The sequence below is a fragment of the Juglans microcarpa x Juglans regia genome, chromosome 1D (assembly GCF_004785595.1).
Source record: "Juglans microcarpa x Juglans regia isolate MS1-56 chromosome 1D, Jm3101_v1.0, whole genome shotgun sequence".
Taxonomy (NCBI): domain Eukaryota; kingdom Viridiplantae; phylum Streptophyta; class Magnoliopsida; order Fagales; family Juglandaceae; genus Juglans; species Juglans microcarpa x Juglans regia.
Genome location: NC_054594.1, coordinates 39299778 through 39312542, shown reverse-complemented (window position 1 = coordinate 39312542; position 12765 = coordinate 39299778). Strand labels below are relative to the sequence as shown.

Here is a 12765-nt window from a genome sequence, read left to right as displayed (position 1 = left end):
AATGATCAGTGCTGCAACAGCAAATAGCAGCAAGAGCCAAGACCACTCAAACAGAGATTAATGCATTTCTTTTTATAACTTAAACCCAGAGTTGTGCTACAGAAAAGTCCTGCACTCTGTACATGAAATATGAGGATAAAAAGATAAAATCACATGTTTTAAGAGGTGTTGAGTGTGAGGTTTATGTTTAGAATTTTTCCTTAAACCCATGATATATTTGAGCCGTGTCCAGATGGATTTCGTTCTTACTTGAAGTGGCTTTCATACACAATCGAAACTAATCATTTCTAAGGCCCCATGCCAAGGTAGCATGGCACACTAACTGAACCTTATGATACACAATGTCCCAATCAACACACATAAGCCACAACATCATTTGCACATAAATGGATTATGCATAAACTCAAAAACAGGCATTAATTGTTCACACCTTAATCTGCTGGTGAGCTTCTAGCAAACTCTATATCAACTTTAGGATATAGTTTGATTGCTTATCTATGTCGTGGCATGTCAATACTTAGGGACCTGACATATGAGGGAAATGTGAAGTGTTCATGTGAAGGTGCAAAGCCAGCACGAGATGACGCTCTGGGCTCTAGTTTGCTGATGACAGGTGCTTGTTTCATATCTTCATATATTGTTTACTTGAGCCGGAGGAGCAGATGATTATGTTAAGCTATAGATTGAGGAATGACAGCCCGCCCCATCCATCCAACTTCTGTATTTCTCCGCCATTGACCTCAGAGTGCATACATCCTCTTATATTCACTGTTCAAAATTTCAGGATCCGAGGCCCTAGAAATAGACAAAGAATATGATCGGCTCTCAGTTTTCCTTATGTTCCTCAATTTCTTCTCCTCCATTCTATGTAAAATGACACAATAGCACATGGAGCCAATGGTAGTGAGCATGATTGTGCAACCTATTACTGTAGTGCACACAGCAAGCCATTGGCCATGCAAGCCCACCACCACGTATGTCAGAGAAATGAAGGCAGCTGAAATGAAGAGACAAGCCAGCCACATTAGTTTGTTAATCACAAACACAAGCTGCCTCTTCGCCTTCTGTTCTATCACAACCACAGATGTTTGGACTACAACAACAGCCAGGGAAATAAATAATGCCAGGCTATCAAACACAAAGAAGAGTAGGAAAGCCGCTTTTTTTGCTATATGGGCCTGTCCAAGCGAAGTCCCCTCTGTTTTCTCCTCAACGTACTGGCCAGGTACAGTAAAGATGGCTGCAAAAGCAACGGTAGCTATGAGAACAGCAACTACAGTTGCAGAGTTTATAGCATTGTTGAGTCCACTGATGTGAAGCTTTTCTAGCCTCCTTGCAATTTTTTGGACCCTGACACCAGTTTGATGTGTCTGTTGAAGTTGTGTTCGGACATCGTGTTTTATGTCACTGACTGTCTGCTTAAGTTGCTTTGCTGCACTTGGAGTTTTTCCTAGGTCTTTAGAATTGGTGGCCCCTGCTTCCCTTAAAACAGAGACGAGCTCTGGAGTTCCATATTTTTCTGCGATGTCAAGCGGGGTCTCTCCAGTCTTGTTCATTACATTGATGTCTATACCCTCAACTGATAACAAACAACGTACATTCTGCAATAACATGAAGCCCAACTTCAATACTGTAAAAGTAACACCCAGGCCCACTATAACCCAAGGACCAAGCCATTAAAAATATAAACCCAATAGTCCAAGCCCATCCTTAATGAAACTCATCGTTTTACCCTCTTTTTCCCCTAATTTCCCTCCTTCTACCCCAGGCATTGTCTAGCCCAGTAAAACGCTGAACATAGTTTTATAATACAACCAAAAGTTAAAGACAGAAAAGAAGTCTAAGATATTCATTATCTGGTCTGACATAGCTTTGCTTTGTTTAAAAAGCTGGTAACAAGGGATCCCCTTTGTATCATCCTATGACACTTTTACTCAGATTGTGTAAGATTCTCCTATCCTCAACCAATTAAGTGACATAATCTGCTGATAAAAAATTCCGCTATCAAACAAGGACATTGATATGAAATCTCCAATACCAATCTAATGAATTTGAAACTGAGCTTTCTAGATTGGAAAAAAAGTTCCCAATACCTGAAATACCGATATTGTTATACTAAACAATTCATTTATCACTATCAATTGCCCTGCAAGACTCCTTGTATAAATAGGGTGCATAGATTTGGTACTCCAATGCCAAAGAACCAAAAAAAAAAAAAAAAAAAAAAAATGGTCTAGAGTTTTACAGAATTCTGCCATCGATTCTGCTCATGGATTGGACCATTTTTCCAAGCAATGGGAGTTATATAGAAAGCTAAATCTTAAATTACTTGGTAAAAGTAAAAATAAGAAGGGAAAACTTTGAACATGGATATTCAATGGAGACTGAATCCAAACCTTAGAATAATGTCATCTTGCTAAAAGAACTTCTAGAAAATAAGAGAAGGAAAGGGGAAAGGAAAAGAAAAGAAGGTTCCATCTTGATGGTCAGAACCTATGCTTTGACCTCCATTTGAGTTCAGATATCACATGCATAAGAATTCATCCCTTGACAGGTAACACAAAACTTAGTTTTGCATTAGTGGAAATGTTAACCAGATTATATGAAGTTTTTCTTTGATAAGTGATACTGTATAAATTTACATGAATATCAAAGAGAAACGACAAAAACAAAAAGAAATAGGAATCACCTGAATACGGCCCTTACTTATGGCAATATGCAATGCTGTGTTTCCCTTATTATCCTCCAGACTCAAAACTGATGAATCAGGTTTTATCAATTCCAGCACAATCTCTTTGTTTTGCCCTTTCACAGCCATGTGCAATGCAGTTTGGCCTTTTTTATCAGTCCTAAAACCAGTGCTTGGGTCTTTGTTTAGCAGGGACTTCACAACCTCCAAGTGTCCCATCCTTGCTGCCGAATGAAGAACAGTCTTGCCGTTGTTCCTGGCAATCTTAATGAGGTTGGAGTCTGTTTCCAAAAGAAGGTTGACTACATCAATGTGCCCCTGAATAGCAGCTGTGTGTAAGGCAGTTGAATTGGAGAGATCTGTAGTCATGGCCAAGTTGGGGAACACATGCAAAAGTTCCTTCAACACCTCTGAAAATTTTATTTTTTTCTCTTGGTCAGAATAAAGAGAGAAGAAAATCTTCAAAGAAGTAATAACATAACACGTATTTCTCTAAATCAATTCATCTATTTATCTAGTTAATTGCCAATACTATGGGGTCTTATTGGCAGCTGAAGTAATAAATAAGGAAAGACGGTAAGCAGCACGCAAACTTGCACGTGCATACCCACCCCATAGAAGTAGTACAATTTCATGCATTCCATGAAATCTTCTACACATGGAGGGAAAACAGAAAACAAGTAAATTTCTGACGTCATATGCACTGAACTCAGAAAATAGCAATTGCAGTCAATCGAAGTTCTACGAGAAACAAAAGTCACTACTTTTTAAAGGGCATCTATATGCCATTATGCAAATAATGAAAACTGAGGAATGAAGAGGGAAATACAAAGACTCTTCACGTTGGTTGAAAATGGAAGTTCTCATACTTTTGGATCGGGCTATGAAGAATTTGAATAACATTGTTATACTAAAATAAGAAGTGCTGACCTTTCCAAGAAAATAGCGCGAAAAGGAAGCCAACTTATTGAACGCATGAATGTAGAATTAGACAACAGTGTGCATGATTGAAACCTATTTTCTTTAAACGATTAAGTTATTATGCAACGGCCAGACTTCTATCTAACTCAACAGAGTTGTAATCGCAAGATTACTTAGAACATTATGCATAAAAAAAGATAATTGGATTACCAAGATGGCCCTGCTTCGTGGCAACATGGAATGGATCATAGCCGTTCCTTGCAGCAATAGATGCAGTTTGCAGGTCCAAATGTTTCAACATCTCGCCAGCAACCAAAGCATGCCCATTCTCTGCCGCAACATAAAGGGCAGTTTCCCCCTCTTGGTTCTGCTTCGCCAACAATTCCTTTGCCTCATTACCATCACAAGTCTGAAGGATCTCTCTCACTCTACTTAAATTCCCTGCCCGAGCCGCCAAATGGAAGGGCAAGTCGCCCCTTTTTCCCGGTGAGTCCTTGCCTTTCTTCCTCTCACCACCTATGAAACTCAACTGCTTCTCCATCACTATCCGAAAGCTTTTCTGTTTCTCCATAAATCCTCGAAAACTCTTCTGCTTCTCCATAACCCCTCGAAAACTCAGCTGTTTTTCCATTGCCCCACGAGGATGAGCCTTCTTTTCATCTACCTCGCGAAAACTCTGTTGTTTCTCCATCGTAGCACCCTTAAAGCTACTCTGCCTCTCCATGATCATACACAAAAGTTCCCTGAACTTTACGGTAAATCTCAAAAAAAATACAATGCCTTGTATTCTGCAACCTATTTCTCCATGATCAGACGAAAATCTCACAGAAATCTCACTATGTCTTAACACAAGTTTAGCAGATACATCACGAAAGATACTTTTTTATACTTGGGATCCCCATTTTCTCAGAAAAATTATTGCTATCCAAACTGAAAGTCACCCGTGTTAGAAATCAAAACCTCTTATTTTTTTTCTTCACAAGCCGAAATCAAGGAAACATTAAGCGGAAACTAGATTGTAGCTCCACTGGTCACAATAACTATACCTTGATTTTGTTTGAGCTCTACGGCAAGAGTTTTGATTCGGAAAATGAAAACCAGTTGACACTTCCAACGAATCTGAGAACACAGGAACCGATTTCCACAAAGTGACAACAAATCCAGCAGATCAAGAGCTCAAAACCTGAGGTTTTTTTGAGAACCGTGAGTTGGCGAATGGTTGGTTCCTGTTCTTAGATACCTCACCAACTTACAATTTATAATTCATCAAAAAAAACTTCCGACTTTCTATACTAATTTCTAAGACAGCATACGCACGCTCGGCACCATCGTCTCTTTAATATCTGAAAAGAGAGAAGAAAAACGACGTTTTGAAAAAGAAAAATTATATTCGCAATCTTTCCGGATTATAAATATAATATTTTAGGATGAATTTAAAATCTACTAAACTTTTTATTTATTTATATACGAGTTTACAGAGAGAAAAAATTTACTCATTTATGATGTAATATTAAATAATAATTTTATAAATAAAATATAATAAATAATTTCTAATCATTTAATATCACATCATAAAAATAAAAAATAAAAATAGATGATTCGTAAGTTACTTTAAATTAGTTAGATCTGATTCAAAAATTACTCTGACTTCGATCAAAGGTGTTTGGAATTCTAAATTAATAAATTTTAACTCTTTTAAATCCGGACTATGATTGGATATACTTTTAATTAAAAATATAAAAATATCATAATTACAAAAAAATTATATAAAAATACAAATACAAACTCACTCAATATGATACGTTATATTTTAAAGTTATTTTTATTAGAAATAGATTTAATGAATTACACGAAAATAAATTAATATGTAGATTTATTTTTATGTAATCTTTTTGTATCTGTAACACTTCTATTAAAAAAATCTCTACTGAACATATCATGTTTAAAAAAAAAAAATTGAAAATAAAATATAAGTACAAGATATATTTAAAACCAACCACTAATAACCTACATACATTCCTTAGAAAGTAGAACTAATTAAAATTATAGACTAAGAATACAGAAAACTGAATATTTATTAGAAAATTTGAAATTAGAAAAAACTAATACATAATGAAATTTGATGGGGAAAAAAGACTCGAAAATAAAGGGCAGGGCAAGTGCTGGGGCTACAACCCAAAGCAAAACCAACTAATAAACTCAAAATTTATACCATACGAAATCATTAATTAGTTGTCTTAAAAATTTAAGTGGATAGAAAAAGATAAATTTTTATTATTTATTTTATATCTTAACACTTTCTCACGTGTGAATCAGACTCTCATTTCAATCGAAGCATAGTTTTAAATTTCAAAATATTATATTATATATCATTATCGTCAATTTGGTGACATGTCGTCGTACTTCACGAGATCATCGATGTTGCTGGAGGACCCAATTAACCGCACCCAATAACGTTGAAATGATCAATGGTGTTTGTATTTTTGTGGGCAGAAATACAATCTATTAAATAAATAAATATCTCAGGAGGCCATGATCAAAATCATTGACTATACTTTAGTTTTACTGACTCTTAACACTTTCCTTTTGGCTTTGAGTGATATTAATTATAGAAATTAATATAAACAGTACTGTTAGAGCAGCACTTCACACGTTTATCTTATGATCATCTGCAATCAGCTCTAAGTTGACATATACCTAAAGTTTGTTCGGGGACAGTGACCCATGATCATGCATCTATAGTATTTGAACAGGACAGCATTCTTTTTTTTTTCTTTCTTTATTTATTTGGTTTGGTTTTTTAAATCTAGTAAATTGGAAAGTACTGCATCCTTTATTGACCAGCCGGCTGCAATTTAGGCTTCGTTTGAGTACGAAGAGTATCTCAAGTACTTTCATTACTATTATTTATTTTATTATTACTTTTTACCTACTTTTTTTACTATTCATTACTTTTTACCTACTATTCATTATTCTATTATTACTTTTTTATTACTATTCACAAACATTCTCAACACTTCTCAAGTATTCTCACTACCCAAATATAGCCTTAATGCTTTGAAGTCTGAATATATATAGCCTGATTATTATTATTACGTACTACTATGCCAATTTCATCGCTACATCAATCTAATATTCTATATGATTAATTCCCACATAATATCTACATATAATATATTAGTTGTTATTTTGGACTGGTTTTAATTGGTAATTAATATTCTTTTATACAACCATCTGATTAACCACTCCAACTCCTCGAATTTTCGATATTCTTAAATAATGATATATTCTTTTGAAAATTCTAGCACCACACTTTTATTAAACTTGACTTATTTATCTCGTTAGGATTAACTAATTATACAAAGTAATTAACATTAATTAATTAGTTCCACGGGCCAAGAGTCCACAAAAACATGTGGGAAGTAAGAAAAAGAAATTTGACTAAATGGGACACTACACCTTCTTTCCACGAGTAATCGTCAAAGGAAACTGTTATGGTCCATGCATGCATCGGGCATTTGTAGTCAAATGTTGGACAGAAATCAACCAAAAGCAGTAGGGGTCCAGTCCCATTACAATGATCATTTGGCTCGCTGGCATGATATAGATCGATCGAGTGGCGGCTCCAAACAACTCAACTCTCATTTTGCTCTTACGGTCAACTTCTAATTCTTTGGATAGATTTTTAGGGTAAGAAGTCGATCGAGGTGAATTCATCACAGATTCTTAAACATATACGAGACATTTGAGAAGATCGATCATTTAGAAGCTAGCTAGCTAAATGCATGGAAAAACGCAATGAGTAAGAATTTCCCTATGGCAATACTCTCTTTAAAAAAAATAAAGATAAGTTTAGGACCCACGTGACAAAATTATTTTTTTAATGGTAGATCTCATTTTTTTTCATAATAAATGCGTATGGCTTACACATAATTTTAAGACTGTATATAGTATTACTCTTTTTAATAATATTGTACGAAACAAAATAATCATGCAACCCAAACTGATCTTGGGGAATTAAAAGTACAAGATTTTGTTGACAATATATATATATATATATATATATATATATATATATAGTACCAAATGTGAACTCAAGCTAGAGCAAATCAACTACATTAACGTACAAGAACCTCTACTTAGGTAGGATGCATGCATGCATACATCACAACATGATCATATACCTTAATTATATATATATATATATATATATAAATATATATATATATATATTATATTATATGTATAAATGCATGACTGGGATTGAATTCTCCCCAACACTCAACAATGGAAGATGATCTAATTAATGCGTGCCTCCATGCGGTGTGCGTCCCCATTACTGTTAATTCAGTGCTAAACCTTAAAAAATAATTGAGGAAAATAATAATGATCTTTATATATATATATATATATAGCTATATGCAGCTCTGAGGCATGAGTACTCCGCTGCTGGTTCCACCAATGTTCTTACACGAAGATGTTGCTGCCATTTTCATGTAAGTAAGCTTGATGTCTTGCAATCTGATCCCACTGCATGGAGTGCTTGGGCTGCAGTCGAAGGTCACGGCCTCTTCTGTAGCTGATGTTCCTTGTATATTTCTGTACGTCACTTTACTAATCTTCACTCCAGAACTCTATTAACATGATATTTTTTTTTTTAAGAAAAAAAAGAGCATAAAATTAAGCCTCAATAATAATAAAAAAATAAAAGTTATTTTTTAAAAATAAAATGATTTTATTTATTGTTTTACAAATTAATCCTTGTTATAATTTGTTAATACGTACCTGGCGAGGACAATTTTGGTTGTTGGGGCAATAGTTCTGATCAATGATGATGGGGCTCTCAACATTCCTCATCACGATGTTTTGGAAGAGAATGTTCCGAACAAACCCCTTGCTGGGCCTGGCCCATGACTTTATCCGTACTCCATTATCTGATCCAGTGAATACTGCGTTCGTTAGCGTCACGTTTTCGACACCAGCTTCGTTGAATTCCTTGCCCAAGCTACCGATGCTGTCATGTATATATGTATACATATTTATTTAGGCACGATTAATTAAATTAACATGCATCATGACCACTTTTGCAAGATTATATATGTATATACCTTACGCCATGCCCAGGGCCGCACTTGATGTCTCTCATCAACAAGTTCTTGGTGCCAGGACCGATTGAGATGCAATCATCTCCGGTTTGCATGGTGCTTCCGGTGATCGTGACGCCGGTCGAGGTCTGCACATGAATTCCATCGGTGTTTGGGCTCTGGTCGGGAGCAATGAGCTTCACATTTCGGACTGCCACGTTGTTGCAGCTGTTGATTACAAGGTGGCTAAGCTGACTGTTGATCGATGTTAAGCCACTGATCACTACGTTGTCTGCCCAATTGAACGTTATCGACTGCATGCATTAACACACAAGTTATGTCTCGATCGCCTTAAACAAATTAAGAAAAAAGGGAAAGTCCACTAGTTGGATTATTAATTTGGTTTCAAAACTTCAAATCATGGCTATTTATAAATAACGTACTCTAGCACCAACTGGACAATTCTTTCCAGATCTCCTGCAAGCCAGAAGCCAGCACCCTTTGCGTCAAGCTTGCCGCCAAAAACAGAGATCCTGTTCACCTCGATGAACAAAATCCAGTAGCCTGAATTCCCAAGCGCACGATAGTCCAACGGTGCCACAAGGGTTCCATCAATCTGAACCGTGATTCTGTTCTTGCATGGGCCTCTAAAAACAGTGGCTTTTAGCAAGAACCTCCCCTTTGGGATGTATATCGTGGATGCTGTGGCCGAGTTACATGCCGATTCCCATGCCTTGAGGAATGCTTTTGTTGCTTCAGTTTTTCCATCAGGCTTTGCACCAAAGCGAACCACATTATAGTTGGCTGCATTTGAAACTTGGATACAGATAAAGGATATCATGAAGAAGAGGCATAGAAAGGAAGATACAGTAGTAAGCTTAGCCATTTTTCTTGCTTAGACTGCAGAGTGAGAGAGGCCGGAGAGAGAGGAGGTTGGATGAGACAGAATTGGCAGTTATGGGTAGTATTTATAGTGCATGCATGAAGTTGTTTGCTGCTCCTGTCTATGACATATATACAATGTTCGATATATGTTGCTCCTTTTCGTCAACTGTCGTTAAAATATTGGCTTTGAAAATAAAGGCAAAAGAAAAAACTTCTTGGCACGTTATCCAGTACATGAAGGTAAAGATATGTACGGCTACATGCATGTGATAAGGTTTGAATGCAGAACAAGCTGTATGAACTAAGACATGTGATGAGTACTTAATAATTCATGTCAAGGTTTACTATATACCAATTAAGCTGCTATCAATTATTTGCAAATCATGAGTCCGATTGAATATATATAGTCGCCATGCATATAGATCGTGCTGTCATTAGCTTATAATATTTCTTTAAAAATTTTATGTGTAGTCACTTTTGCGTATTCTACTAATGTGATAATTGGTTACGTCACTTTTTTTAATATAAAATAACTTATTTGGCCAATCATATAAGTAGAGTACGCAAAAACTGCACAAAAATGATTGTATGTAGCATAAGTACTCATTGCTGACATGATACAATTATAAGAGATAATCAATTAAGAAATGAACTTTATTTATTGATTCGGAGAATTAATCATAATATGTACTATATATTGCTTGTTAATATCTATATACATATATATATATATATATATATATCTGTGTGTAATTAAAAGCTAAAAGTCAGCTTTGGAGAATTTAAAGATGTAAATGTACGCAAACAAGCTAGCATGCATAATTCAGTGTATGTAACCTAGTTAACCATTAAATATATAATAAAATAATGATCAAGCTTGAGCTTCTCTCAAAGACCGGCATGGTGCAAGTTCTTGCGGCCGCTTTTGGCTGGAAGACGCGCGCGCGATCTATCTTTGATGATGTGGCTTACGTAGTGGATGAGATATACAACACTAACTTAATTGCAAGTGTCACGCTTTCAGATTCCTCCTTTTTAGCCACGTCCCACGTGGAGAAAATGCGGTGGACTAACTGGCAGGCAAGAAGGTCGCCGAAATTCGTGGTCAACTGGCGTTTGTTTGAATCCACTGTGGAATCAAGCTGGGCCCACAATTGCCTAACTAATGCAACCACGGCTGATGTGGCCGGATATTAGTGGTCCCAAATATGTCGTGGGGAGAAGGCAGTTATATGCTTAAACACCAAGTTAACAACTGAACACATAAACTCACATGCAAGCTAAGAAAAAAAGTATAATCGAATTATATATACAAATAAGAAAAAAACTGCAAAGTCATGGGAGATCAATACTCCAGAGACCACTGATCAGTACTCCTGACGATATAAACACGTTAAAATTATAATTAATAATTATAGAGTAATGTTACTTACAAGTTTAAAGTGTATAAATCTTATACATATCAGACCTTTGTAAAAAAGTAGGTTGTTGAAGTTGTGTTTCACAACCCAAGTAACTCCGCGATAAGTCGATCCGTTCCTGCAAATATGGAAAAATGATGGCTCGGGGTGGTGATATTATATACCTAATAGGGGTGGTCTCCTGGCAAGCCGATAGTGGTAATGTCGCTTCATACTTAGGCTGTGCCTTCTTCCAACGTTCTACCAACCAACAGGTCATCCATGTATAGTTGTGACAACTGCTGACAGTCCAGGGTTCACGCCGTGGCATGTCCGTCTCCAACCTTCATTAAATGCAGCGTGGTCTCAGCCTAGCGCACTTATCTTCCAGGTTTGTCCAGCAGCTAGTGTCCAGGGACCAAGGTTGTCCCTGACCCTGTGTGTGTAGATTGTCGGCCAATAGAGATGTCAGACCTTCTGAATCATGGGTCCACGTCCCTAGCGTGCTACTTTGGCGCTTCTTTCTAGACTTCTTGGGCCAAACTCGTTCTTCTTGGCACGACCCATCTTATTCTTTCATACCGATTTTCTTTTACCGAGATACCCTTAGACCCATCGGAGTTTCATGGTCCTGGCCCGTATGGTTTGGCCCGACACTGGGAACGACCTCCCTCACATAGGTCTTACTAAAATTAAAAAGTAGATATATATATAGATATATATATATATTTTTTACACTTTTTCATGGTTAGATCCATTTTTTTACAAAGGAATTGTGAGAAACTTATATATTTAAAACTTGTGCAAGTCATTACTCTAATAATAATGACATTAAGTTATATATTGAATAGGCATCTGATTATATAATCTTTAAAGAGCATATTAATTAATTATAAATTAAACCACTTGTTTTTTTTTTTTTTTTAAAGAAATACAGTTTCATAATTGGACTGAGATTTTCATACGATCTTACTGATCTCCTCCTATATATAATGTTAATGTGATATTATTCACATATGATCACGGAAGTACATGATATTCACCTTGATCACTAGAATTTACTCTTTTTAAAGAAATAATAATAATCAGACAATTGATTAGTATCGACACGTCCATATATATAATAGAGTGAGGATGTAGGGATACAAGTGTGTGTATATATATATATATATATATATATATATATATATAAATATATATATATATATAAATATATATATAAGGCTCATGGGTAATATCGCATTGATTGATTTACATTGAGAAAATCAATTACATGAAATTATGATCATTTTAGGGTTCATGGGGAAGTAATTTGCATGTGTGTGTGTGTGTGAGAGAGAGAGAGGGAGAGATTTTCAAATTTGGAATATCGGAAGAGATTAATATTATCTATCATTTTCAAACGACCCAAAAAGGCGGCTGGGCGGATCCGAAACTGGCTCCGGTGCCCAAAAAATTATTATTATTTTTTAATTAGAGTTTTATGATGCCTTTTTTAATTTATAAGGTATATTCCCTAAAAAATAAAATTTACAGTTTTTATTCACAAATATTATTTTTATAAACTTATCCCCCAAAATTAATTAAGCAGTCTGATTATAGTACCCTTGGTCCTAATTAATAAACGCATATCACCAAATCAGACATTACAGGAAAAACGAACTTTTGTGACGGATTATTTGTAATGAGAATGATTATGTACGATGAAACAGACACATTTTAGCAGGAAATAATCATTTTTGCAAGAAATAATTGGTCACAAATAATCAATTTTCTGATAGTGAGA

The 12765-nt window shown here is 35.6% G+C and overlaps 1 protein-coding gene and 1 pseudogene across 1 annotated transcript; both read right to left on the bottom strand.

The window, feature by feature from the left end:
- Positions 1-284: 284 nt before the first annotated feature.
- Positions 285-4889, bottom strand: LOC121266502 (ankyrin repeat-containing protein At5g02620-like). The gene is made up of 3 exons (XM_041170349.1): positions 3821-4889; positions 2690-3099; positions 285-1601 (listed from the first exon to the last, which is right to left on the bottom strand). The coding sequence occupies exons 1-3, from the start codon at positions 4338-4340 to the stop codon at positions 741-743; spliced, it is 1791 nt and encodes a 596-aa protein (XP_041026283.1). The 5' UTR covers positions 4341-4889; the 3' UTR covers positions 285-740.
- Positions 4890-8025: 3136 nt separating this feature from the next.
- On the bottom strand, positions 8026-9580 carry LOC121235749 (annotated as a pseudogene).
- Positions 9581-12765: the final 3185 nt, after the last annotated feature.

Coding starts and splice junctions, on each gene's coding strand:
- LOC121266502 (XM_041170349.1), bottom strand. CDS start 4,340: ATGATCATGGAGAGGCAGAGTAGCTTTAAGGGTGCTACGATGGAGAAA. Junction 3,100..3,820: donor CACGAAGCAGGGCCATCTTG/GTAATCCAATTA, acceptor TAAAATTTTCAG/AGGTGTTGAAGGAACTTTTG. Junction 1,602..2,689: donor TAAGTAAGGGCCGTATTCAG/GTGATTCCTATT, acceptor ATGTTATTGCAG/AATGTACGTTGTTTGTTATC.